This window comes from Dasypus novemcinctus, chromosome 9 (assembly GCF_030445035.2).
Source record: "Dasypus novemcinctus isolate mDasNov1 chromosome 9, mDasNov1.1.hap2, whole genome shotgun sequence".
Classification (NCBI taxonomy): domain Eukaryota; kingdom Metazoa; phylum Chordata; class Mammalia; order Cingulata; family Dasypodidae; genus Dasypus; species Dasypus novemcinctus.
Genome location: NC_080681.1, coordinates 117,337,404 through 117,363,114, shown reverse-complemented (window position 1 = coordinate 117,363,114; position 25,711 = coordinate 117,337,404). Strand labels below are relative to the sequence as shown.

The 25,711-nt window shown below is 54.7% G+C and overlaps 1 protein-coding gene across 1 annotated transcript; it reads left to right on the top strand.

The window, feature by feature from the left end:
* The first annotated feature begins 1,287 nt into the window (after positions 1-1,287).
* Positions 1,288-21,393, top strand: PADI6 (peptidyl arginine deiminase 6). Its single transcript, XM_004460518.4, has 16 exons — positions 1,288-1,382; positions 2,025-2,208; positions 4,394-4,466; positions 7,350-7,417; positions 7,911-8,025; positions 8,807-8,932; positions 13,186-13,364; positions 13,607-13,710; positions 15,501-15,612; positions 16,544-16,651; positions 16,856-17,010; positions 17,451-17,607; positions 17,723-17,846; positions 18,902-18,972; positions 19,926-20,087; positions 21,160-21,393. The coding sequence occupies exons 1-16, from the start codon at positions 1,291-1,293 to the stop codon at positions 21,391-21,393; spliced, it is 2,064 nt and encodes a 687-aa protein (XP_004460575.2). The 5' UTR covers positions 1,288-1,290.
* Positions 21,394-25,711: the final 4,318 nt, after the last annotated feature.

Below are 25,711 nucleotides of genomic sequence, written 5' to 3'. Positions count from 1 at the left end.
GAACACAAATGCTTAGTAGAGGGGACTGGCCACATGCATTACATTATGGCCCTATGGGGAGTCTATACAGCCATAAAAAGGAAAATAAGGATGCTTTTTATGTCCTGATGGGAACTTCTCTCCAAGTTGTACCATTATTTGAAAAAACAAGGAGTGAAATACTATGTAGCATACACCACGATTAACATAAAAAAGAAAAAGGAGGGGAGGACAGACATAGGTAATTACTTGGTCACAAATATCATTTGGGAAGATAAATGTTAAACTGATCGCACTGGCTCCCTCCCTAGGGGAACTGAGTGGGTGAGGGATGGGGCAGGGGAGAGACTTCTTGTTGGGTGTCCTTTTTACTTTTAACTTCTAACTATATGAATGTGTTACCTCTAACAGAATAAGTGCAGACAAAACTTAAAACAAAATGAACAATGTTTCCAAATAAGTTGGTAAGTCCCTTGTGTCCTATTTCTTTGCCTTGAGGGTTCAGCCGAGATGGAAAAGAGCTGGAGGGCTCGGCTCACCAGGGGCCCTTTTACCCACTCGTCCCACTGACACGAGCTGTGCCTCTGCTGGGTGCTGGGGCACAACCAAACAAGTTGCATGGGCCCCTGACTTCTCCCAGCAAACCCTAATCACAGGGGGCTGGGATGCCGGTACCTGGGCCGCACCCCAGGCCCGCCAGGCCCAGCAACTTGCAACTTTAACAAGCTGCCCTGATAATGACCCCAGCCCCAGGGGCCGCTGCTCCAGCCCTCTGCCGGCCTCCCTTCATCAGTCTCCAGTGAACACAGCCGGAGGACCGAGGCCAGAGCCTGGGGTGGTGCAGCCGCGCCCATCCTGACCGCGACCCCATCTCTGCGGGTATTCGCTCCTGACAGCTTGCAGCTGAGCTCCGCAGCAGGCCAGTGGATGAGACCCAGGCCCGGCCTCGCAGAGCCCCTCCAGCTCCCAGCTGAAGGCCGGGCACTGAGCAGCCCGCCACAGACCCTGGGGTCTGAAGCCAGCCTCCCTGGAGCCCCCAGACTGCAAGCACCAGCTACATAATTAGTGATGGGGGGCTCTGACCCCTCTCCTGCTCCCCCACACGGCCCCTCCCCAGCCACCAGGAAGCCACGATGGAGAAAACCAACCACACCTGGTCAGCTGCTGGCGGCCCCCTCCCCTCCTTAACGAGGGGCGGGGCCGGAGAGACCCTGAGCCCATAAGCAGGGAGGGCGGGGTGACCGGAGGCCGTTGTGCTGGTGAGAGTTGGAGCCCAGGCTGGAGGGTGGTCAGCTCAGAGGGGAGGGTGCCATGGTTTTCCACGATGTCATCTGTCTATCACCGGACACCCCTGCCCATGCCGTATGCATGCTGGGCACAGAAATCTGCTTGGATCTCAGTGGGTGAGAAGCTGGGGGCCCTGCCCGGGGGCTCCCGCTGGGCTGTGCAGGCGGCTGCTGGGGGTTGGGCATGGGCAGGGGGGCTGGCATCTGGCGCTCCTGGGGCTGTCTCTGGGTTGGGTAGGAGGCGGGGGTCACCTCCCGTCTCTGCAGCTCACGGTCCCACCTGCGCTGGAGGGGCGTGGCTGGGGGTGCTGCTGCAGCCTCGGCCTCTCTCGGTCCCCTTATCCGTGACGTGGGGGTGATGTTTGTGAGGATTGAAAGGGTGCGGCTGGTCCAAGTCCCAGGGTGGGGGTCATGCTCTACCCGGGGTCACAGACTAGCTGAGCCTCATTCCATGTTGTTGCTGTTTTTCCTCCAGGGTTCTTTTGGGACTCAAATGGTTTTTCCTCTTTGGGAATTGGGGGCTTAGAAATAAATTGCAGTGTTGGTGACTTCTAGAATGTTGATGGGAGGGTGGGGCTGGGACCGGGCTGTAGGAGGAAGGCTGCAGTCATGTTAGGTGCCAAGAGCCGCCCCACCTGGCAGGTCTTTGCCTCGACACCCTAAGGCTGGAGCGGCATGGGGGCCGCCCCCGAGCACTAGCTATGTCCTGGGCTGAGCAGAGGCTCTTGTGCCTTAAAGCTTTTCTCCTGGGCAAAGCAGGTGTGCCCCGCAAGGGTGCCAGTCCTTCACCATCGTCGGCTCTCTGGGGGTCTTGATTCACGTCTATAACACGTTCCCGGTAAAGACCAGCAAGGAGGTTTCCACGACTAGGTGGCCCCTGTCTGACCACATGGACGTGCTGGTGAAGATGTTATCACCCAGTACTGCCCCCGATGGGGACAAGGTGAGCCTGAGGCTTGGGGGGGGGCTCCCGAGGGAGGGACCTCACCCAGCCCACTGGGTCTCATCCGGCCAGGCAGTGTTTCCTGGGCCTGGGGGAAAAGTGGTGCAAAGGGCTTGCATGCCCCGTCTCACTCCACATTTGCAACAAACCTATGAGGTAAGTGCTGCAAGACCCCATCTCAGAGACAGAGGAATCGAGGCACCGACAGAAGAAATGCCTGGCCCGTAACCAGTGCAGAACCAAATTCAGGTTCTAGTGTGTGTGTCTCCGTCATGTGTGCTAGCAGTTGTGCTGTGCTCACTCCCAAGCTAGTTTTTAAAGTCTGATTTAGATGGTTTTAGCACGACTCAAATGGCTAAGGCCAATCTTCAGGGTGCAGTAGTCTTAATGAAACTTAAGAGCTAATGCCTCTTAAATGCATGCTGTCTACTAGTTATCTTTTTTTTTCCCAAAGATTTATTTTTATTTACTTCTCTCCCTTTCCCCCCTCCGTGCCACCCCCGCCCCCCCCCCCCAGCCCCAGTTGTCTGTTCTTTGTGTCCATTCGCTGTGTGTTCTTCTGTGTCTGCTTGCATTCTTATGCGCAGCACCAGGAATCTGTATCTTTTTGTTGCGTTGTCCTGCTGCATCAGCTCTCCGTGTGTGTGGTGCCACTCCTCGGCAGTCTGCACTTTTTTTGCACAGGGCGACTCTCCTTACAGGGTGCACTCCTTGCACATGGGGCTCCCCTACGCGGGGGACACCTGTGTGGCATGGCACACCTTGCACACATCAGTGTTGCATGTGGGCTGGCTCCACATGGGTCAAGGAGGCCCTGGGTTTGAACTGTGGACCTCCCATGTGGTAGGCAGATGCCTACCTACTAGGTATCTTGAGTCCTGTTTTATGAGGTAGGCATTGCCCCCATTTTACACGTGAGGAAACTGAGGCATGGAATGATGGCTTTAATCCTAAACAGTATAACCAGGATGGAGTTGATCCAGGATTTGAGCCCACATCATCCTGGGCAAGCTGCCTCCTCAACGAGGCACCAGTGGCAGAGGAGCTTGACTTCTTCCACCTTGGAGAACAAGTCCCTCAGTCACCTCTTGGGTCAGGTGGTGGCGGGTGGAAGCAGATTGCTCACTCAGGGCAGGTGCTCAACCTTGGCGGCTGATAAGAAGCACTAGGAACTTTAAAACTACCCAGGGCCCACCCCGTAGCAATTAAATGAGACTCTGGGGGGGGGGGGGGCAGGCCTCAGTATTTAAGGTTCTCCAGATGATTCTAGCACAAGGGTACATGCCACTGAAGGGAGCAAAAGGCCTTGAGGCTGATCCATCAGAACCTGCAGGCAGCTGGCAGAGGGGTGCTACTCCCCCATGCTTCATTCCCTGCCCAGAGCAGGGTTACCCCTAAGAGACAGTACCACCAAACCACCACGTAGATAAGAATTTACCCCAGCCGAGCCCAGGCTACCTCCGAGCAGGCCAGTGCCCCAGGCTCAGTCTACAGAGTAAGGTGCTTGACCTTGGATGACTGTCGATCCATGTTGAAACAGGTGGCAGGTCACGCAGGTGAGCACAGTCCTAGCCAGCAGCTTCTCTGGTCCATGGTGAAGGCCTCGTGGTCAGGCCAATGACTGAAGAACGGGTCTTTGTCTAGAGCATAAGTCACCTCTGGAAGCAGAGGCTGGTACAGGGCACAGCAGAGACTCGAGCTCCTATTCCAGTCCTTATCTGGGTGTCCTACTTTGTGACTTAACCTATTGGAAACCCCGTGTCCCCACTGCCCAGCTCAAGGAGGGACAGGTGGGAATAAAGGCGAGAGGACGTAAAGCGTAGTTGAAAGCTTGGCCTCTAGAGAGGGGCGGCCTTGGCCTTGAATCCCTTAGCAGCTCTCTGGCTGAATGACAGGGCGAGCTCCTTCCTCTCCCTGCCTTCGTGGGTGAGACGCCACCTGCGTGGGCTGCTGGAGGCCCCGTGTGGAGGTGCTTGGAGTGGTCGTGCGTGTTATAGATGCTCATGTGCGTGGAGTGTGGCCTCTACAGCTCACAGTGAGACTCTGCAAGCTCAAGGTGTACCACAAGCCCAAGGTCACAGGACCAAACAACAAACAGGATTCAGACTCGGCTGTGCGGCCCAGGGCTCCACTCCTGACCCCTGCCCGGCAACGCTCCTGGGGGTTCCGGGCGCTGTCTCCACAGGTTTTGGTCTCCTACTATCAGCCTGACGAGGAAGACCCCATGGCTACGGCTGTGCTCTACCTCACTGGCATTGGTGAGTGGGGTCTCGCCGGGAGCTGGGGCCCGGCCAGTCGCTGGAGAGGAGGGGGCGGACTTTGTAAAAGCAGCAGAGCTAAAGGGGGGCTGTCCCTGTAATGAGACCCCGCCTGTGGATCCTGGATGGACCCACAGAGTGCCCCTCAGCACCCCTTCCTCCAAGCTGACACTTCTCCTCCATCTTCATTCACAACCACCGACCTAATCTTAGACTAGAAGCCACCAAAATGTCCACAGGTTCCCACGTCTACCTTCTACCTGTGTTTGGTGCCTACATCCTCTCTTCTGTTGTAACTGGTGAGGTGTCTGGTCTAGAGTTAATCTCCCATTAGCTCCTCCCCCTCTCACTCAAGAATATTTAACAATTCTCTCTACTGATGTAGGAAGCCACTGCCCATCTCTTTCTTTCCTGGCACACGAATCAGCCCTAATATCTGCTCTCAAATCTGCCTCTGTCCTTCAGACCCCATTGTCCTATTTCTCTGCTCCTTAGGAGGTATGGCTCTACTTCTTGAGCTTCTCTCTTCCTCTCTAACCTACTCAAATCAGACGCCCACCACTAACTGTCCTTTTCAAGGACCCCAACAACGTCTCACCAAGTCCAGTGGTCAGCTCTGTCACTTCCTGCCTTGATCTGTCAGGAGTGTTTAGTCAACTGGTTATCCTTTCTTGACACATCTCACTTGAAATGCTTCTCGGACCCTGCTCTAGGTTTTCCTCCTTCTAGCTGACTCTTCTCCGCTCCCTCTGCCTCTGTCAGCAGTCTTCCAGGGCTCAGGCAGCCAGTCATGCAGCTTTAAGTGCCATCTATGGGCTGCAACTCCCCAAACTCTGTCTCTAGCCATGCCTCTCCATAAGCTAGGCTGGGACACCTGCCCACCCAACATCACTTCTTGGTGTCTAACAGACATCTACACCTTAATCTATTAACCCCAAATTAAACTGTCTCTGACTGGGAAAATTCATTTTTCTGACAATCTTCCCCATAGCAGTAAGTAGTAAGTAGTTCTACCCATCCAGCTGTTCAGGACAGTGGCCCTGTTGTCACCACGATTCTTCATTCCATGTCAATCTGCAAATCTTGCTGGCAATACCTTAAATTTAGCTGGAATCCAGCGCCTCGCCTCCTCCCACGCTCACGCTGGTCCTAGCCGCCAGAATCTCTTGCCTGGATTGCTGTGCGAGTCCCCAGTGGGGGTCCCAGCTGCCACCTTTGCCCTTGCGTAGTCCCAGTCTTGACTGAGCAGCCAGAAAATCACATTTTATTTTATTTTTTATAATACTTTTTTCTACTTTTTAAAATTTTTAAAAGATACTTTGATTCCATAAATGTTACAGAGAATATATAGGGGATTCCCACGTGCCCTGCACCCCACACCTCCCACATGTTCCCTCGGTAGCAACATCTTTCATCAGTGTAGTACACTCGTTGTAATTGACAAACACATTGTGGAGCATTGCCACTCAGTACGGATTATGGTTTACATTGTAGTTTACACTCTCATTCAACTCTGTAGGTTACAGCTGGATATATAATGGCCCGTATCTGTCACTGTAATGTCATTCAGGATGATTCCTAAGTCCTGAAAATGCCCTCCTATTATACCTGTTTTTCCCCTTCCCTAACCCCAGACCATCCGTGGGTCACTGCCTCCACAACAATATTTCTTCCATTGCTAGAATCACGATAAGTCTCTAGAAGAATACTAGTAAGTTTATTTTAGTCCATAGTTCATTTCCCCATCCTGAGGACTCTGGCATGATGATGACCACTCCGTTGAGGGCAGCTTTGATCCCATACATCTGATAGATGGGATTCTCGAGAAAAGCACCTTTAAAAAGGAGATCAGATAACACCTCAGTTCAAAGCCTTTCCATTATTTCCTTCTTACTCAGATGGAAGCCAAAGTTGTTACTGCCCACAAGACCCTACACCATAGAGCACACTGCGTCTAACCTCAGGGCCTATTGCTCTTCTCCTCTAGACGCATCAGCCTCTTTTACCCTTGAACTTGCTACTTTGCACTTCTAATTACCTTTACCCCAGATATTAATCCAGGTCATTTTCTTGCCTCCTTCACGTCTCTGTTCAAGCTTAAACTTTGAAGACTTCCATGACCACCTGTCTAAAGCTAACACGCCCTCGCCATCGCCACCCCCCTCCCATTTCCCACAGCGCTCATTACCATTGGCATAATGAGCATATTAACTTGCTCACCCCGTCTGTGCTGCACACTTGCACACCCGTGTAAGTCCCAGGAAGGCAGGGCCTCCTCTGCCTTGTACACTGCTGTATCTTTGGGACCTAAGTCAATGCGGGTCCATAGCAGGCACTCGGTCCCTGAGCATCTGTGTGCCGGGTTTTGAGGGCTGTTATGAACCCAACACTCCACCTGGGAAACAGCTGTCAGATGACAAGCTGTGAACAAAAAGCCAAGGCAGAGCCATGCAGGAGTCAAGCGTGAATGGGAGAAATGGGAGTGTTAAGATAGAGACAGTGTCTCCAGTGACAGTTGGGCAGAAGCCTGAATTCTTAAGCTCTAAAGGGGCTTGGGTGCCATGTGTGGAGACCTTGAGTACAAGGAGCTTTCTAGAAGGCTAGGGAGCTTGGCCTTCTGGATAGGAAGAGGCCAAGAGGCATGAAATGCTGATAGCCACCAGCAGTCTGGCTTGTAAATTCCTGGGAGTTTGGGGTAGATGGTGAAGATTTGGGTCTCTCCAGGCAAGCTCGTGAGAAGTTGGTCTTGGAGGACGTGCTCCTGGTAAGCCGGTAGCATACCTGAAAGGCTAGGCGACTGACCTTGGGCAGCCTCGGGGGCATGACCCAGGTCAAGTTCTGTCTAGCAGTCCAGGGGCTGCGACTCCTTTCCCTTCATTTCAGAGGTCTCCCTGGATGTGGACATCTACCGCAGAGGGCAAGTCGAGATGCCTAGTGACCCACACGCTAAGGTGAGGCTGCCAGGAGAAGGGAACCGGCCCACAGACCCTCTGCTTGGCCATCATAGTGTCTACAAAATCAAATTAGCTGCAATGCAAGTCAAAGCCAATCAAACCAATTTCTAGCATTTTTAGAAAACTAGGATGTCTGAGACACTAGACGCATGCTCTAGCTTGATCATAAAGTCGGCTAGAACAGAGATTAGCTGCCACCTTCAGACGGCACCTGCCACCTCTAGTTTGCCTTACCCCTTACCTTCCCAAGGCTGAAAACAAGGAAGGGAACCAGTGACCTGTATCCAGGCTTTTCTTCCCTTCCTCTTGGGCCACTTTCCTAATGCTATTTCCCTCTTCCCATAGGTACCTGAGTCTAAATTCTGTTCTGGTGGTCCCTGCTGCCCTGGAGAAAGCCTTGCCTCTGCACCCATGTGGGCTGGTGTGTGGGACGTGGGCTTCCCTGGCTTCTCCTTGAGCAAACGTTCCTGTCTTTCTGGGATGTGTGCAGAGAAAATGGACCTGGGGCTCCAGTGGCTGGGGTGCCATCCTGCTTGTGAACTGCAACCCTGCCAACGTGGGCCAGCCCCCTGACACGGATACCACCAAGGTGTTCTCGTCAGAGGGTGAGAAAGAACCGGCCACTGACCTGGACCGTGCCCACCTTTCCTTCTTGGACTCTGCCTTCTTTTGGGGCCTCCCTCTCCCCCTCAACAAACACTATTTCCAGGGTGCTGTTCCCCCTCTTGGCAGTCAAGACTTTCATCATGACTTGAGGCTGTATAAATGGGTAGAAAGAGTCCCTGTGGCAAGACCATGGGCTCTGGGGTCAGATAACACACTGGCTGTGGTTTCCTGGCCGTGAACTTGAGCATATTAACTGCCCTGATCTCTATTGCCACCTGTAGAAAGAGGCTAATCTGCTCAGCCTCACGTAGTAGTTGAGAAGACTGAAGGCATAAAAGGGGGATCCCAGCTGCTTTTTACACCCTCTTGCAGCTTGGGCAGGTACCTGGAGCTGGTCCTGACTTAGGCGGCTGAGACCAGGGTTCTCGGTGTGGGCAGTAGCTGGAGGTCTTGGGAGGCCTTGGTCCACACCAAGGCAGAGGCCGGCCCTCGTTGAGCCCTGACTTCCAGGCAGTGCTCTGGGAACTTTGTAGGGACCGTCTAAACCTTATGACCACTTGGGGCAAGTCCCCATTGGGAGTGAGGGGAACCTTGACTTCAGGCTCGGCAGCTGGCCCGAGGCCACAGAGTGAGCACGGAGTGGAGCAGCCTGGCCCCAAGCAGGGGGCTCAGGGAGGTCTTCTCGGTGTCCCAAAGCACAAGCCCCACCCTGGCCCTGCAGCGCCTCCTGTTCCTGGGGTTCCAGAGGCCTCTGGACCTTTACCTTGTCTTTTTGCCCAGAAATAAAACATCTGTCCCAGATGACCCTGAGTGTCCAAGGCCCCAGCTGCTTTTTACAGAAACACCGGCTGGTTCTCCACACCTCCAAGGAAGAATCACTGAAGGCGAGAGTCTACTGGCCTCAGAGTGAGTGTCCTTGCACCAGTCTCAGCATTGTCTGCTCTTTCCAGACTCCAGGGCGAGTTGTGATCTGCGTTTGCTCCGAAGGGGTCCCCGGCGGAAGCCTGCTAGAACCCTGGAGCGCTGCGGGTTAGGGTCTCTTGTAGCCAAACTTATGTCCCTGGGGTTCCCTGGCTGCTTCTTTCAGCATAGACTAAGTCTCTCTACTTGGGCGAGTTGTTATACCTCCAAACGACTTTCTCCATCTGTGAAATGGGGGAGATGGTGCCCAGTTGGCTGGATTGTCAGAGGTGAAAGACAGGTCATCTAAAATGGTAGCTATTGCCTTACACAAATCAAGTATCTTCTCCCAACTACTCCTACCAGAAAATTACATCTTCATTCTTAATCAAGACCCCATTATGTTGTCCAGAATCCAGAGGCCAAGAAGCAAGAATGGCGCTACAATTGTACCTGTAGTTCAGGCCCCCCCCACACTACCCATCTTCGGCCCTGGAGGCAGGCAGCATGGCCCTGCTCTACAAATAACGTTGGAGAGAATTGCTGGCTAAAGAAGCAGATGTGTCCAATGCCAGCAAAGTACCCGTGAACAAGTCTTTACCTTCCCTAAACTGGTTGACTATTCAATGCCTCAAATATCCTTCAAAACTGAGATTTAACTCTGCTTCTGGAGGCATGTGACAATATGCTACCGTCTTTTGAAAGCTTCTGCTGGGCAGTTAGGGAGGCTGGTGGTGCTTCATGTGACTGTTCCCAGGGAGGGGCCGTGGCTCTGCCTTCAGGATTGGAGAGCAAGCTTTAGCTGTTCCCTCACTTCGGCCTTCCACCTCCTTACTTCTGCAGAGCGCAGGGCATAGCTGGGCTTGGAACTGACCGGGACGGCCAGAGAAGGCAGCCCAGGTTGTAGGAGTGAGCCTTGGAAACCCGTGGGTCTAGGCCTGGTTATGGCCATGAGCTACGTGGCCCTCTGAGGCCCACTGAGGGTGGTCAAGTCAGAAAAGCTGGGTTGTACCAGATGGTCCTCGGGGTCTGCCCAGGAGGTCAGGGATTCATGTGGCCTGCCCAAGATGCAGCATCTCGCTGAACAAGTCATAGCCACCGACCTGTGTTCCTTTATCTTAATTTTCAAAAAGCTTAGAGAAGCTGGGGTAGAAAATAGCACAGTGATTCCGAGGCATGCTAAAGTTTGAGAACGAGTCTGGAAGCAATACAAGAAGGAATTGCCAAAGGAGGGAAAAGCCAGAGAATAAGGTTCTAGAAACAAAGTAAAGGAAGCCTTTCAAGAAGGGAGTGACTAACAATGGCAAGTGCTGTTGATAGACTAAGATGCCAAGTACAAGGGTAAAGTTGTGGCTTGAAAGGTGAACATTACTGGTGACCTTGATATAAACAGTTTCAGTAAAGCAGTAGAGATAAGTCAGATTGGAATGGGTAAGCACGGTGAAAAGAGACCATGGAAGAGATGTGCCACTAAGGAAAATGTGGCAGTAACACCTAGATGGGGTTGGGATGATAGGGTACGGGCACATCTGTGTGCAGAAGGCAGTGATCCAGCAGAGGTGGGGAAATGGATTCAGGGGAGGGGTAAGAGCCTACGATAATCAGGGAGAACAGAAGGTGGAGAGTTAGAGGATACAAGTGGAGCAGGAGATACAAGTCGTATTTAGCCACTGCTCTGAGGTTTGGTCATGTTAAAATAAGGCCTTTCAGCATGGAGGTTTCTCCAGCCAGTCAAATGCTCAAGTGCAAGACCTGTTCTATGGCCTTGGCTTAACCAGAGTTGAGGTTTTACCAGGCAACTATTGGGATGTAGGAGTTGCCAGCATGTGCAAGGGGGCAAGGGAATGGTTTTGTGATGTCCTGGAGTCCAAGAGGGTAAAAAGAGGTTGGGGATGAACAGTAGAAAAGCTTGGGCTGGGGTGGAAGGGTACCTGAGATGGGAGCAAAAACGATTGGGAGAAGGTGTTAACTGTGGTAGTACCCAGGTTATGCACATCGAGGGTCTAGAACTCGGGCTTCTTGAAATAAGGTCGAAGGGTGAGCAGAACATCTGGATGTTCTGGTCTCTGGATCTAACGCAATACCCACAGTATGGCAGCGACAGCCAGCCCTTGAGCAGCCCACAAAGGATGGGGCAAGGTGGGGCAGTTGGAAGGAAGAAGGGGGCAGATGGCATTGCCTGATGGCATGTGCCTCAAAGGAACTAGAGTTTCTGAGGAATGCAAAGATGGCCTGGAAGCCCCAGTGAAGAACAAAAGAGGCCCCACCTCTGGGCCCAGGGTTCAGTGGAGAGCAGAAAGAAAAGCACAGTTCAAATAGTGTCTTACTCTGCCCTGGGGATACAGCTCTGAAAGGATAGACCATCACCTCTTCTCACAGCCTGCTGGGACAGACAGAGAGCCAAGGACCAAGCCGGGTCTGGGGAGTAGCTCTAAGACTGTGCTGGGAGAGTGGGGAGAGGTTAAGGGTCACTCAAGCTGAGACCTGAGTAGCCACAAGGCCAGCCCTGAGGCAGGAATGGACTTGTAGATAAAGCTTAAGGTATGCCTGGGTCAGAGGGCTTCTGCTGTTTTCTTTATCTGTATGATGGGGATGACAACAGCAGCAACTGACTCAGAGTTACAAGGCTTCAAAACAAACCCTTGAATCTGCAACAGCTATCACAGTTCCTAGAATATAGTAAGTTCACAACGAAACGTTAGCTATGCTTAAAAGCAAGTACACAACTAGGCACAAGAGGGTTTCCAGAGGACAAACCACAGAACTGAGGTGGCTGGTAGTGGCTTATTCCTTCAGGTGGAACAGCCATGGGAGCCTAGCTCGCTGGAGCAGATGAAGGTGCTGGGCCTGCAGCAGCTCTCAGGGACCAAGAGGCAGCCAGCTGTAACCCAGCTGTGAGTTCCACAGCATTCTGAGTCAAATGACTGGGCAGTGCTCTGAGGAAATGTGGGATCCCGGTAAAAGTGTAGACCTCATCTAGCCTCATCCGTTCATGGCTTGGGCCAAGGGCAGTGAAGAAGTTTCCAGGTATTCCAGATGTAGGAGTCTACACAGGAGCCTTCTCGTCTGGGGGTGGTCCAATTGCCCCTACCCCCACACGCCTGGGAGAAGCAGGACGACTGAGGCAGAGGCCATGGCCAGCAACCCCTGGTACCTCCAAGGAGATGTTGCCATGGAACTGCTGGTAGCTCATGTCCATCATGAGGGCTGTAGCCCCTGCCCAGGCCATTGCTGCGGCTGCAACCCAGAGCAAGAAGCTAAGGAGCTGGAGCAGCAGCCGGACTCCAGGGACAGCCACAGCCATAGCAACACCCAAGTGCTGGCAAGTTGGCAGAACCAGAGACTGGTTGGCGTGAGCTATGCAGGAGATCTGAGGATACAGTGCTCAGATCCTATGGGGTCTTGGACAAGGTAAATCTAGATGGGGGGGTTCCTTAAAAATCCATCTGAAGGCTTTAAGCAAGAGCTGCCATCATCAGGACTGCAACTCGCATATCGGGAATGGATCAGAAGGTCCAAGACCATGATGGCAAGGTCAGGTAGGAAAAAGTTAGTGGTCCAGGTGAGAGGAACTTGGTGGCTTGGGTCAGGGTGGTCTCTAGAGTGGGGAATGGACAGGTCCAGGTTCTAGTTAACTAGAGACAACCACAGCGTGTTGCTGACTTCCTTCTGGCCTCTTCGGTGCACGCGTTTGTGTCTAATGATAAACATATAAGGAAAGGGACTTAGGCTTATGATCAAGAGAACTTTACACCTTCTTCCTTACTGGTGGTACAATCCATACAATAGACAATTCTCACAAATGTTTAACTTTTTCAGTTGAGGCTGCCAAGCTCATCCTTGTACATGGAGTTTCTTGCCTTTAAGACTTTGTTACAAAATTCTTCAAAAAATTGCATCAGTGGGTCAAAGTGAAGAACACCTACTGTGTGTCTGCCCCTAGACGGAAATCCTTGAAGGCAGGCATTTCCATCTGAATCCCCAACTCGTGACACTTGATGAGCCTTTGAAGCATGTTGGTAAATTACTGGCCCTGATCTGTGGACAGTTATCTGGCTGTCCACCAAGTCCTAAATGCCAAGAACATAGGGGTGGATGAACCAGCTTGGCTCCTGCTCCCCTGGAGCTCCCAGCCGGGTTGCTGGTGTAAAGAGTGACCTGGTACCCTTGGCCATCAGGGGTGGTGACCTGACCCTGACCTCATCTAGTCCTTCTAGCTCCAGGATACTTCAGTAGCTGGTCTGTCCCTTCTCTCTTAGAAGACAATCCCAGCGTCTTTGAGTTGGTGCTGGGGCCTGGTCAGCACAACTATGCTCTGCCATGTCTTGAGAACCGCTTGAAGGAGACCTTCTATGTGGAAGCTATGGAGTTCCCATCTGCTGACTTCTCGGGCCTGATTTCTTACTCTGTCTCTCTGGTGGAAGAATCTCAAGACCTGGTATGTATCCAAGCAGAGGAGCCCTTGGACCAGGGAAGGGGTGGAAAAGAAACCTCTCCTACAGCTGGGCAGAAGGCAGGGAAGACCGGGCATGATGGGTAGAGGTAGGGTTTCATGCCACCTTCAGAAGACGGTGCTTTTAAAGGACAGGTGAGGTCCCAGAGGTGGGCTGGGCTGAAGAGCATGGAAGGGGGGGGGGGTGTGTAGCCAGGTCATTGACGGGATCTTGTCTCGTATGGCAGTCGATTCCAGAGGTCCTTGTGTACAGAGACACGGTTGTATTCCGGGTGGCCCCTTGCATCTTTACTCCCAGCACCCAGATGCCTCTAGAGGTATATGTGTGCAGGTAAGAAACCCCCAAGGCTGCCTGGGCCAGGTGACCTTCCTAACTGGTTCCCAATTCAGGAATTGAGGAGGGAGGGTAAGGACCCAGGAGTGTGCTCCAAGGAGGGCAGCAAGCTGGAGAGAGCAGAAGATGAAGGCAAAGAAGGGCAGAGGCAGAACAGGTGGTCCTTGTGGTCCTGTGTAACCGGGGTGAAGCCTTTGTGGCAACGATGGACCCCAGATACGGAGGCTTAAGATTGACTTTCTCTCACCTTGATGCCTGAGGTAGGAGGTGGCCCAAGTTGAGGGGGTGGCACTGCCCCACTGTCACTTAGGGCCCCGTTTCCTTTCAGTCTATTGTTGGAACATTTTCCCCCAGGGCGGCATCTGTCTTCATGATGGGGGCTGGGGCCCTGGGAAGGGGGCGGGGTGGGGAGCCTGAGTCTGGGCAGAGCTGCTTAGCTGTCCCTGCTGGGGCCTGGACCAGAACTCCCAATGAGGTCAAAGCGAGTGGGAAAGATGGAAGAGGGGGCACCAGTTGTCAAGTCACGCCGCTGGAGGGCTGTGGCAGCTGGGCAGGAGGCTGAGGTAGGGTAGGAAACCTCTTGTCAAGGGGCTGGTGAGGCCGTGTGGTGGGTGGATGTCTCCACGAGGGAGAGCAGCAGAGGTGGACGGTAGGATGAAGGCCAGGCCGGTGGAACGCTGGGCTGTGGTGAACACAGCACGGAGGGCAGAACCCGCTATGGCCGAGGACATGTGGACAGAGGAGCCAGTTCTGAGGAAGGGAGATGCTTGGGCACAGCGGGTGGTGAGGAGAATCTCCTCTCTCCTCTAGGCCTGGTGGGAATAGAAGAAAAACGGCTTTTCCAGTGAGATCTGCAGGGGGTAGCGTCCATAGAGGAATGGCAGGTTTCAGAACTGGGCGGTAACGGCTCGGGGAACTAAAGTGAATTTTGCTGGTGAAAGGCACAAAAGACAAGATAGAAAGATCTACCTGTGTCTGGTATATCTGAGGCTGTTCGTGTACAGGAGGCATCCACTGAAATCCTGGTTTTCTAGGGGGCGGCATTCAGGCAGGGCTTGATCCAGCTTGGCCATAGGCAATCAGCAGGTTGGGGGACTATACACCCTTCCTTTGCTTTACATCCTGAGGCTTTTCCAGATCTCCTCAGGCTGGATAGCTCCCTGTAGCCTTGACTGTGTAGATCTGATAAATAGGTTCCCTTAAATAGCAGCATAAAATAGAAATGCAAGCTTTGAATGTGGAACTGGACTAGAATCCCGGGTCTGACCTTTCCTATTCGCGTGACCTTGCTGGCATTCAGTCTTGATCTATTCTATGAAATGGGTGGTCTTCCTGTCAGCCTGAAACATCACTCTGCTTGGGGTGAACGGTGCTATGCATGATGGTATGAAGATCCCAGTATTTAAACCCTCCGCCCCCCCAAACATAAAACTCTTGCTGGCTGTCAAGGGGGCACCCAGCCTTGAGGCCTCTCCCCTCTGGGGACAGAAGAATCGGCCAATACCTTTGAGTGGCCTGAGGAGGGAAAGCCAGCGGTAGTCCCCAAATCCCCTAGGACTGGGTACAGGAGGTATCCTGTCAGATGTGACCAGGGACTAGACAGAGCAGGGTCCTTGGCCACCAGACCAGGGACTGACACTGGCACTTCTCAACCTGCCTCTGCCATGGGGCACGGGCAAAACATCTCTTCTAACCAGAAAGAGGTGCCCCTTCCCCCTGGAACAGGGAGGGACCGGGGTGGGGGCCCCTCGAAGGCCTTCCCAGAGCCGGCTTGTCTCCCGTGGCAGAGAGCTGCAACTCCAGGGTTTCGTGAACACGGTGATGGAGCTGAGTAAAAAGAGTAACAGCCAGGTGGCATCTGTCTACGAGGACCCCAACCGTCTGGGCAGGTGGCTCCAGGTAACCCCCACCTGGGGAAGCCCACCCGTGGGGGCGGGGCAAGAGACCGCACATCCCACAGTTCTGAGGTCCAGCCCAAGCCGGTGGGGCGCTAAATCGAGAGTCCAGCTTAGCCTGGAGCTCAGACGCTCTTCTGCTCCACAAGCGTTTGAGTGATTGCTGCAGGCTGAGCGCCTCTCTAAGTGCTAGAGAGAGAATGAATTGGGCAGAGCGCGCCCTGTTGCAGCAACCGTAGAATTCTGTGTAGTAAAACAAAAGTAAGGAACGTGGGTTATGAGACCGCTTTTGAGCAGTCAGGAAAAGCTTCCAGTCCCATTTAAGGAAAAGGGATCTGACCCCACAAAAATGGGGGGTTGAGGGAGGGGGTTAGGAGCTCTTCAGACCAGAGACAGAGCTGGTATGAAGACCACAATGTGGGGTGCACTTGGGAAATTTGAGGAACAGAAGGGCTAGTATATCAAAGTTATCCTAAAGGTCAGAGGATAACTAGGTTAGCTATGGATCTTTTAAGCTGAGGCAAGGGATAGAAGCAAAATCCCAAGAGTGACGAGAATGACACTGAAAGTAGAGGAAAAGAGTAGTATGACTTAGGTTTTTAAAAGACCCCTCTGGTTGAGATACAGAAAAGATTTTAAGAGGGGGCAAAATGGAAGGGAAACTGGTTGGAAGACACTTGCAGTGTAATAGGCAAGAGATCAGTTTCCTCCAAGGTGGGACTACCCGTAGTCTGGGTTTTTTTGTTTGTTTTTTTTTTTTTTTTCCAACGTTTTGGAGGCTGGGTAGGAGGAAGGCGGGGGAGGTGGGGGCTGGCTGAGCCTCCTCCTGGGAGGTAGCCGCGGACAGGGAGCTGCATGGCTGGCCAGCTGGACACAGCAGGAGAGCCGCCGGCGGAGTGCGCCGCCTCGACCGCGTGCTTTCCTGTCTCCTCCAGGACGAGATGGCCTTCTGCTACACCCAGGCCCCCCACCAGACCACCTCTTTGGTGCTCGACACCCCCCGCGTCGCCAAGCTCGAAGAGTTCCCCATGAAATACTCACTGGTGCGGGACTTGGTTTGGTTGCTCTGACCCCGGTGTGACTGCCATGGGAACAGCTGGGGTGCCGAGGGAGAGGGTGGCCTCTGGGGACAGGGACGTGGGGGTCGGCCTGAGAGCAAGGGCGTCTGGAGCACCGGCTGGGTGGCCGGGGCCAGGCCTTGGGCCCGGCGCGTGCCCTCTAACCCGCGGGGACGGGTGTCCTTCCAGAGCCCTGGCACTGGCTACGTGACCCGCCGCGTCGAGGACTGCAGCGCGGCCAGCATGGATTCCATCGGGAACCTGATGGTGTCCCCGCCCGTCAAGTTCCAAGGGAAAGACTACCCCCTGGGCAGGCTCCTCCTCGGCAGCAGCTTCTACCCCAGGTGCGGCGAGAGGCCAGGCAGCGGCCGGAGGTGGCCTGGACGCCGAAGGAAGAGCCCTCGGCTCACCCGGCCTCGGCAGGTCCCTTCTGCTCAGGCCTTAAACCATCAAATCAGTATATCCCACTCTGATTCACGGGGGAAGTCGAAGGCAGGCGAGGCAGACGGGCTGCTTATTCTAATCGAGGCCTGCAGCACCGAGCCGGGCTGTGGTTTCCCCAAGACACGTGGCTGTCGTCTTGGTCGCCGCTGGTCTAAAACCAGGAGGTGATCCTTCCAGGGCCCAGTCCTGAGCTCAGAGTAAGGCAGCCTTAAAAACCACCCACCCCTAATGACCAGCCAGGCGGCCCAGCGGTTAGCGCGGCCGGCAGCAGCCCGGCGCCATGGGCCTGCCAGCCCGGGCCCCGCTGGCTCAGCGGCTGCTCTCCTCCTGCTCCTCTCAGCGCGGAGGGCCGGGACATGGGAACGCGGCTCCGGGACTTCCTCTACGCCCAGCAGGTCCAGGCCCCGGTGGAGCTCTTCTCCGACTGGCTAACGACTGGCCACGTGGACGAGTTCATGTGCTTTGTCCCCGTCGATGACAAGAGCGAGGGCGCAAAGGTCCGTGGGGGGCTGGGGAAGGGCGTGTCCGGCCTCGTCTCCCACGCCTTCCGTCGGGGACCTCAGAGGCGGCTCGGGGGAAGCTGGCCCCTGACCTGAGTTCTTGGCCCCGCAGGGCTTCCGGCTGCTCCTTGCCAGCCCAAGCTCCTGCTACGACCTGTTCCAGGAGAAACAGAAGGAGGGCTACGGGGATGCGCCTCTATTTGAAGAGGTTAGAGCGGCTCAGCTCCTTTCTAATGGTAAGACCTCCCTCCCGATTTAGCAGGAGAGTCCCTTCTTCCCGGGTGGCCTTTCCAGGTAGCCATTCTTACCCCCTTGGTAGCAAGGGCTTCCAGGGAAGCGTGCAAGCAGGTGGAACTACCATATTAGGACATCTGTTCTATGTCAGGGCGATTCTGGTAGCACTGGGATGGCAGGCTGACTAGAGGTCCTGGGATGGCGGTGAGGCCACTACAGCGATGTAAGGAGGCTTAACTGACCCCTGGATAATCCAGTGTTTACATCAAAAAAACCAGAACAGATGCCACCAATACTAGCGTTGGGTTTATTCAGGGATTGCAGATCAGGTCCTGCATGTGGGGGCTTCGGGGGTCTCCTGGTCTCCCTTAAGGCACAGATGAACAATCCAGCGTGGCGGTGGTTCTGTGCTAAATGCTGGGGCCGCAGAAAGGGACTTTCCCCAGAAAGGGGGCTGGGGGGCTAGGAAGCTCTCTAGACCCCAGCTACTGAGTGGTCTGAGGGCCACAGCACCGGCATCAGCTGGGAGTAGGTTAGAAGCCCAGAATCTGGGCACTGCCCCAGACCTCCCGAATCCATCTTTGGAGATAGGGCCCCAAGATCCTCAGGTCCTAGAAGAGCTGTGGAAGGTGGCCTTGCTGAGCAGAAGCAGGTACCGGCACCACGCCAAGCACGTTGTGTGTGTGCAGAGCTGATGCCTGCTCGGGCATCCCTGTCCTAAGGGTTAGCTGCTAAGGGGGGGTGTGGGGACGGAAGTCAGCCCCCATGGTGGCCCAGGCTGCTGCCCTCAAAGCATTGTCACAGGCTGTAGTCATCTCAGGGGCTGGGAAGAAAGCCTGCCTGGGCTTTTCTGGGTTAGACTCTGCTCAGTCCCCAGCTACAAGACTGGACCTAGGTAGGTCCCTGGAGACTAGCCAGGCCACCAGTCAGTGAAGGGTCCAAGAAGACACCAAGTTGGGGCAGAGATGGGCTGTGCCCAGAGCCCAAGTCTGCCCAGCCCTGGGTGTCACCAGCTCCTTGACCCACAGGCCTGCCTGCCCTCTTCTCCCTGCTCCAGGAAGGGAGGTCAAAACCATCGATCAGCTTCTGGCCGATGACCACCTGAGAAAGCAGAACCACTATGTGGAGGTAGGGGCAAGGATGTGGGAAACTTTCTCCAAGAAAGGAGAGCTGGCACTGCATGTCCTGTCCCGAAGTCTCTGACCACTCCAACTGGGGCAGCAGGTCCTAAGACAGGCCCAGACCTGGGCGAGGACTGGCTAGAGTCCCAGGGTTAGACTAGGAGAATGAGAGGAGCCAGTCTATGCCACTAAAAATACAAGTATCTTATACTTGGACGAAACCATAAAGTATGGTGCTAGCCTAACTTTCCAAGGCTGAGGCCACAGTTCTAGACTCCAGGGATGGGTAGGAGTAGGAACAGTGGGAATAGCAGTGTCAGGGAACAACTACAGAAATCCTGCTTGTTCAGCAGGTTCCATGTACTGTCCACCCGCCATGACCCCACCCACCCAAGGCCAGGTAAAGGCACTGACAACCAAATGGCAGTTCCAAATTGAGCAATTACTATGGCCCTGAGCACTGAAGTGACCCTAGGGAGTAGAGCTTATCTTGTATATGAGGATAATGAGGCTGAGGAAAATCACAGCCTAATAAGCAAAGACTGACTCCCAAGTCCACGCTTTTCACTGTGCAACCTTGAAGTTGTCCAGCATCCTTTTTCCGGAAGACTGTTCTTTATCTTCTTTAAGAAGCTCTGGGCACCAGAGACTCGGCTTCCTAGATGAAGTGGTCCATCAGCTCCACTGATTGGGGGTACAGGGTTCCCAGCCTTCAAAGATCTCTTAGAATGGGACTTGTGGACTGTGAGAAGCCGGGAGTCCCTGGAATAGATTATCCAACTTCCAAGCTTGGGGCCTGGAGTAGGGTAATGACTTGTTCAAGGTCACTTTATCAGAGAGGGCTGGTGTGTTGGGTCAATTTCTGGCACACAGTAGGTAGTGAAGAAAAGGGTGCCTCCTTTAGAGTGGTCTTCAGAGGGGAAGACCATGGGCTGCTCTGCCGGCCCCTTCCCCCCGCAGAGGTGCATCCGCCTGAACCGTGACATCCTGAAGCGGGAGCTGGGTCTGGTGGAGGCAGACATCGTCCACATCCCCCAGCTCTTCTGCCTGGAGCCCCTGGCCAACGTGCCCTCCAGTCAGCAGCCCGGGAAGTCCTTCGCCAGGCCCTACTTCCCTGACATGGTAAGGCACCCTGGGCGGGAGGGCCCGTCCAGCCTGCACCGCCTGGTGCCCTCGTGGGCACGGTGCTGGGCTGCAGAGCTGGGCGTTGCAGGTGGCGGCACTGAGGAGGAAGTGGGGTGGAGGCCCCGGCCAGGCAGTGCGTGAGCTGGGCAGTCACTGAGGGCCGGGCCGAGAGGCACTGCAGGGGCACTGGCTAGCAAATCCCCAGCAAGGGGCAGAGACTGCAGAGAGGGCTCCTATGCTGCTGTGGGGCCAAGGCCACCCAGAGGGCAGCATCTTCCTGTCCACACACCCCTAGTATCTAGGAGCTCAAACACCTCAAGTCATGTTCTCTCCCTGTGTAGTCTAAACTAGCAGGTGAGAACTTGGGAGGGGGTCGGGTACAAGAGACCCCGGCAGGACCAGTCCAGCAACGATGGACCCCAGACCGCTTGTGTGATGGTCAGGGCCCGTCTCAGCAGTTGGTGTGGGCTCAGGGATTGCTTAGACGTGTGTAGACCTGCTGCCTGGGTCCTTGGGCCACAAGGCCCCGCCCCTCCACGCTCCTCCAGGGGTGCTTTTTTAAGTTTCCAAGATCAGCATGGCCGTCTGGTCATGAGATGGGAGCTGGACGCAGCCCCTGCCCCTGAAAGTAGGTGTGGGCAGTGGGGAGAGAAGCTTCCTTGAGGAAGAGATCTTAGAGCTACAACAGGCTGACAGAAGTCCACGGGCAAAGCCAGAGGGTGGGGGGAGTGTTCCAACAGCGGTGGGTTCTCCTCTAAGGCTAAAAGACCAGAGTAGCAGAGTAGAGGAGGAACCTGGGGAAGTTAGCAAAGCCAGGCCTTGGGCAGGATGAGGACTGTGGTTTTGGTAACTGCAAAATGCATCGGGAAGCATGGGAGGGTTGGGCAGAAGTGAGCTGCATTTAGCTCTGAGGTTGACTGGTGATGCCTGCGCGAGCACAGGCCTGGAAGACTGCGGCATGCTTGCCTCTCCAGGCCTACCTCAATGGAAGGTGGGGGTGGCTGGGACCTGACTTGGAGGAGAAAGGGGCTTCCCTCCACGCCTCCCTCCCGATTCCTGTCTCCAACAGCTACGGATGATTGTGATGGGCAAGAACCTGGGGATCCCCAAGCCTTTTGGGCCCCAAATCAAGGGTGCCTGCTGCCTGGAAGAAAAGGTCTGCCACTTGCTGGAGCCCCTGGGCTTCCAATGCACCTTCATTAATGACTTTGACTGCTACCTGACCGACGTCGGAGACTTCTGCGCATGCGCCAACATCCGCCGCGTGCCCTTTGCCTTCAAATGGTGGAAGATGCTGCCCTAGACGCAGGTCCTCGAGCTGCCAGCTCTGCCCCAGTTCACGTGGGCTCTCCTCCATCACCATGAGAGTTCAGATTCTTTCCCCAGAGGCGGGCTGCACACTCAAGGCATGGTACCCCTCCCTCATCCTGTCCCCCTGCTGTCCCTGGGGGTCTAAGGGGGTAGCAAACGCCTGCCAGTTTGAACCCCTTGGGAAGGAGATAAACTGTCTTCAACTGAGAGATGGTTACTAAAGAGCCAATAAAGCCACAGCTATTCTGAATGCATTTTGGCAGGAGTCTACTGGTTTGAGGGAAGCATTAAGTGACAGCCTAAGAAAAAAATCTGGGCACTCTGGGGCACATCTGTGCCATGCTGCCCTGCTGGTGCAGGGGCAGGAACTCCAGGGTGTTTTACTTTCCTTCTTGGCTCAAGCAGGCACATGCAATGGGTTGGCGTAAGCAAAGGGAATTCACTAGCTCAGTTTTGAGGCTTGGAGAACTCCAAATCGAGGTGTCATCAAAGTGACACTTCCTGGAGATGGTTCTGGGGTGGCCGCTGGCGACTCTGGGCCTTGGGGTCCCCTGTCATGTGGTAGTCTCCCCCTTCTCTGGGTTCTGGCTCCTCCCTCTGTGGCTTTCTGTGACCTTTCCTCTAAGGCAAAGGTTCTTAACCCTCAGATTTCTGTGGGTCTGTGAGCGTGAATTGAAAAACATCAAGCTTATCTTCATTTCTTCATTTTCTGACCCCTAACTGAAATCTAGCATTTCCTTCAACTATGAATGGATGCAATAAATAAATTACAGTAGTCATTTCACCAGGCTGGCAAAGGGCTCCATGGAACAGAAACGGTGAAGAACCCTGGTCTAAGGTCTTTGGTTCCAGGGCTGAGATCCAGCCTGGGCCACACTTCAGCTGAAGTGACCTCTCAGGAGTGGATTAAGTTTAAGACCTTGTTTTTCTGGAGTACAGAGTTCCAAACCACCACCTAATGTCAATGTTGCAGAAGGAAGTGATTTGACTTAGATTATCCAAATTCAAGCATCCAAGCAAGCTGCTAGACTAGAGTTGAACGGGACAGACTCCAGGGTGGAGGGCTGCCCTAGCCAATCTCCAGTGGGCTTGGTAGCTTGGGGCAGCCGCCTGGAGGGAGGAAGGTGCCTTGCCTGTGGGTAGCTGGCTCGGCAGGTGGAGGCTTGCTCTCCTCGAGCTTGGGGGTGCAGACTCTCCGGAAGGCAAAGTCCAGCCAGGGGCAGGCTGGGGCTGCTGGTGTGGTTAACCTTAAGAGCCCAGGACAGAGGACATGCCCCCTCCAGGACCCCGCCCAAAACCACCTACTTCCACCTGTCTGACCACCCCTGTGAAAACAGCAGGGGCTAGTAAAGGAAATGGTTTCTTCGGGAAGCTTTAGCCACCACTGCTTCCTCCCCCAGCACCCTCTAGTCCTCAGGCAGCCCTGAGAAGGGAGCGGACTGCTCTGCATCCCACGGGCCAGCCCGGATGCTGGGGCTACAGGCAGCAGGCAGGGCCGGGCTCCTCTGCTGTCCACACGCACAGGGACACATGCATTCTCCATGGATGCAGGAGGCTCAATGGCAGCCAGCTCTGAAGGGCTCCCTGCTCTGGGGTCCCATCCAGTCCACGGCCCAGGAAAGGCCAATAATGTGCTGCCTGGGTTCCTGTCTTTAGAGTGGGAACTGTCTCCCCAGGGTCAGTGAGAATGGGGTACATGTGCCACACCTGCATACATAGCATGTGTCTGGCACTGGGCAAGGCAGTGCAAGTCACCTCAACAACCTTGGCTAGTCGGTCCTGTGCCTCGCCCAAGGTCACAGCTAGGTCAAAGCAGAGCTGGGGTCCAAAGCCCCAGCACCCTCAATTGTGATTTTCTCACTCTGGTTATCGCAGGAAGTAGGGACCGAGAAAAGTGGCAGAAATATGGGGGATGGAGGGGAGCTGGAGTCAGAGCTGGGACTCTGGCTTTGGTGTGGGCCAGGTACCTCCGAGCCCGGTTTCTCCCCAAGTGCGTAGGCACCGTGCCACAGGGAACCAACTGTAGCATTCACCGTGGCACTGCCTACTTTAGCCTGGGGCCCTGACACAGAACAGGCCATTGGTTGAGTCTTCGCCGTGTGAAGGGCAGTTAGGGTTAAAGTCGCCAGTTGGTGAGGCCTGTTTGCATTTCCACAGACAGTTCTGGAAAAGCCACAGGAAATAAGGGACTACTGAGATCCCGAGGACTGGGTCTCCATTTCTAGGCAAAGGAAAGGGGAGCCCTGCGGCTCAAGGGGGCACAAGGACCGTCAACCATCCCACCCTGCTGCCTGCAGGGACCTGAGCCCTCACCTGCCTCTGCTAAGGGGTGGCTGAGGATGGGCCAGCTGGCTCTGTAACAGATGCTAACTAGACCCCTCGCCCAGGGCTTGTCAGGGCCCTCCCCACCTTGGAAGGTCCCTGGGGAGACCACAGCAGGCCTGTCTCTCCTGCTGCTCCCAGGGCCCCAATCCCAATGGGCACCTGCCAGAAGGGCCCTCCACAGCCCTGCTAGAGGTCAAGGAGCTGGGTTGAGCTTGGCCTCTACCATGTTAGTAAATTTCTCTGAATTAGTCACCAACAATGGAGATAATTTCTACCTCAAATCTGGATTTCCAGCTCCTGTTGACAAAGGAGACCTGGTGACCTGGGCTCCCAGGGGCTCCAACTCACCAGTCCCCAGCCTTCTCCAGGGCCTCTACCAGGTGCCAAGGTCAGCAGCCATTTGCCATGGTGCTCGCATTGCTGCCCTCCTGGTGCAGCACAAGGAAAACACACATGTCCCTATCTGTCTAGAGAAAGCCAAAGCTAGAAGGAGGGCTCCGTGTCTGGCTGGGGAATCCGCAGCCTTGACTCAAGGTCCATCCTGAGGACTTGAAGGCCCTATGTCAGCATTAGGGACCTGATTCAGGAGAGAAACCCATTTTTCTGCGGCAGTGAAGAAAATTCCCCAGGGCCCTGGCCCTGTGGGCAATGCTTGTGCAATCCCCAGACCGCTGGCTTGAGGCTGCAGTACAGACCTAGTGAGGCTGGCAGGAGACACCCAGGGCCAGTGGGGGCCGAGGAGCCCTGGGAGCTGAGAGGCCCACACCCACTGGCCATTGACAGTCCTTCGTTTGTGCCAAGCTCTTTCCTTCAGCTTCCCAGATGCCTGGTGTGGCCCCACCTTTTAAAGCATTTAATGGGACAATTATTCTCTCCCCACCCTCACAGCTGTGAACCCCACGAGGGCAGGGGCCTCTGGCTCCCACATGGTTCCAGAAGAATCGATGAGGCTCTCCAGTTACCACCAGGTGTCAAGTCACAGGTTGCCATGGCTCCTGAGGTCCTTCCTCCCTTGTGTTGGTCACCCTTTGGGTACGACATGGCCCTCCCAGGTCCCCAGGTGGGGAGGGGGATACACAGATTGTACAAGCCCTGCCTGCACTGTGGGCCGGGGCCCGGGACTGGGCAACAACCGCCACCTTTCCTGGTCCTGTGGCTCCTTCCTGGGGACAGGTCAGCAAGCCTGTGCTTTTGGCAGTACTGGTTCCAAGGGCAGCAGGACAGGACAGCAGCAGCTTTACAAATGAGCCCCCACCTCCCTAGAACCTTCCTTCTCTACTCCTTACCCTCTAGGAGGCAGCTCCCATCCTACAGAGGCCCCTGGGCCACAGGTCTGAGCCAGCACCCTTCCCTCCACGACCTTTTCTCTAATGGGGGCCCCAAGACAGCCTGAGGGCCAGGGGGTCGGAGGCCCCTTGGCTTCCTTCTGCCCTAAGGGCAAGTTCCAGAGGGAAGGCTGGAGGGAGGGGGTTGTAATGGGGCTGTTGAGCATGGGCTTTCCCACTCAAGGTCATGTTCCCTGTCCTCATTTTCCTCACCTATGACAGTAAATAATGGCCCCATCCCAAGAGTCAGGGTGTAACATACCTAGTGCATAGTAAGGGCACATTAAGTGATAGGCAGAATGTTCTGCCAGCCCACTTACTTGTTCTGAGCCAGGCCTGCTTCCCCTCCCAACTGGGAGATCCTCTGGGACACGAGGCTAGCATCCCACCAACTGATGTCAAGCAGTCTTGGTGTCTTTGACATTGAGACAGACCTGATGTTCCTTGCTGCTTCTGCCACTAATGGGCTATGGTGCGCTCACGGGCAGTCCAGATCCATTTACTCCTCTCTCAGTGAAGGGTTAGTGTCTGCTAGAGGGACTGCTGCAAAGACTGATGTGCGAACACAGAGGCTGGTAAATGGGGACCAGGCTGCAGGTAGCTGGCGGCCTGTGCAGACGGTCCTGTCTAAAGCTCAGCCAGGTCTGCCTGGAGGAGCAG

Coding starts and splice junctions, on each gene's coding strand:
- PADI6 (XM_004460518.4), top strand. CDS start 1,291: ATGGTTTTCCACGATGTCATCTGTCTATCACCGGACACCCCTGCCCAT. Junction 2,209..4,393: donor CTGCCCCCGATGGGGACAAG/GTGAGCCTGAGG, acceptor CTGTCTCCACAG/GTTTTGGTCTCCTACTATCA. Junction 16,652..16,855: donor TCCCCATGAAATACTCACTG/GTGCGGGACTTG, acceptor GTGTCCTTCCAG/AGCCCTGGCACTGGCTACGT.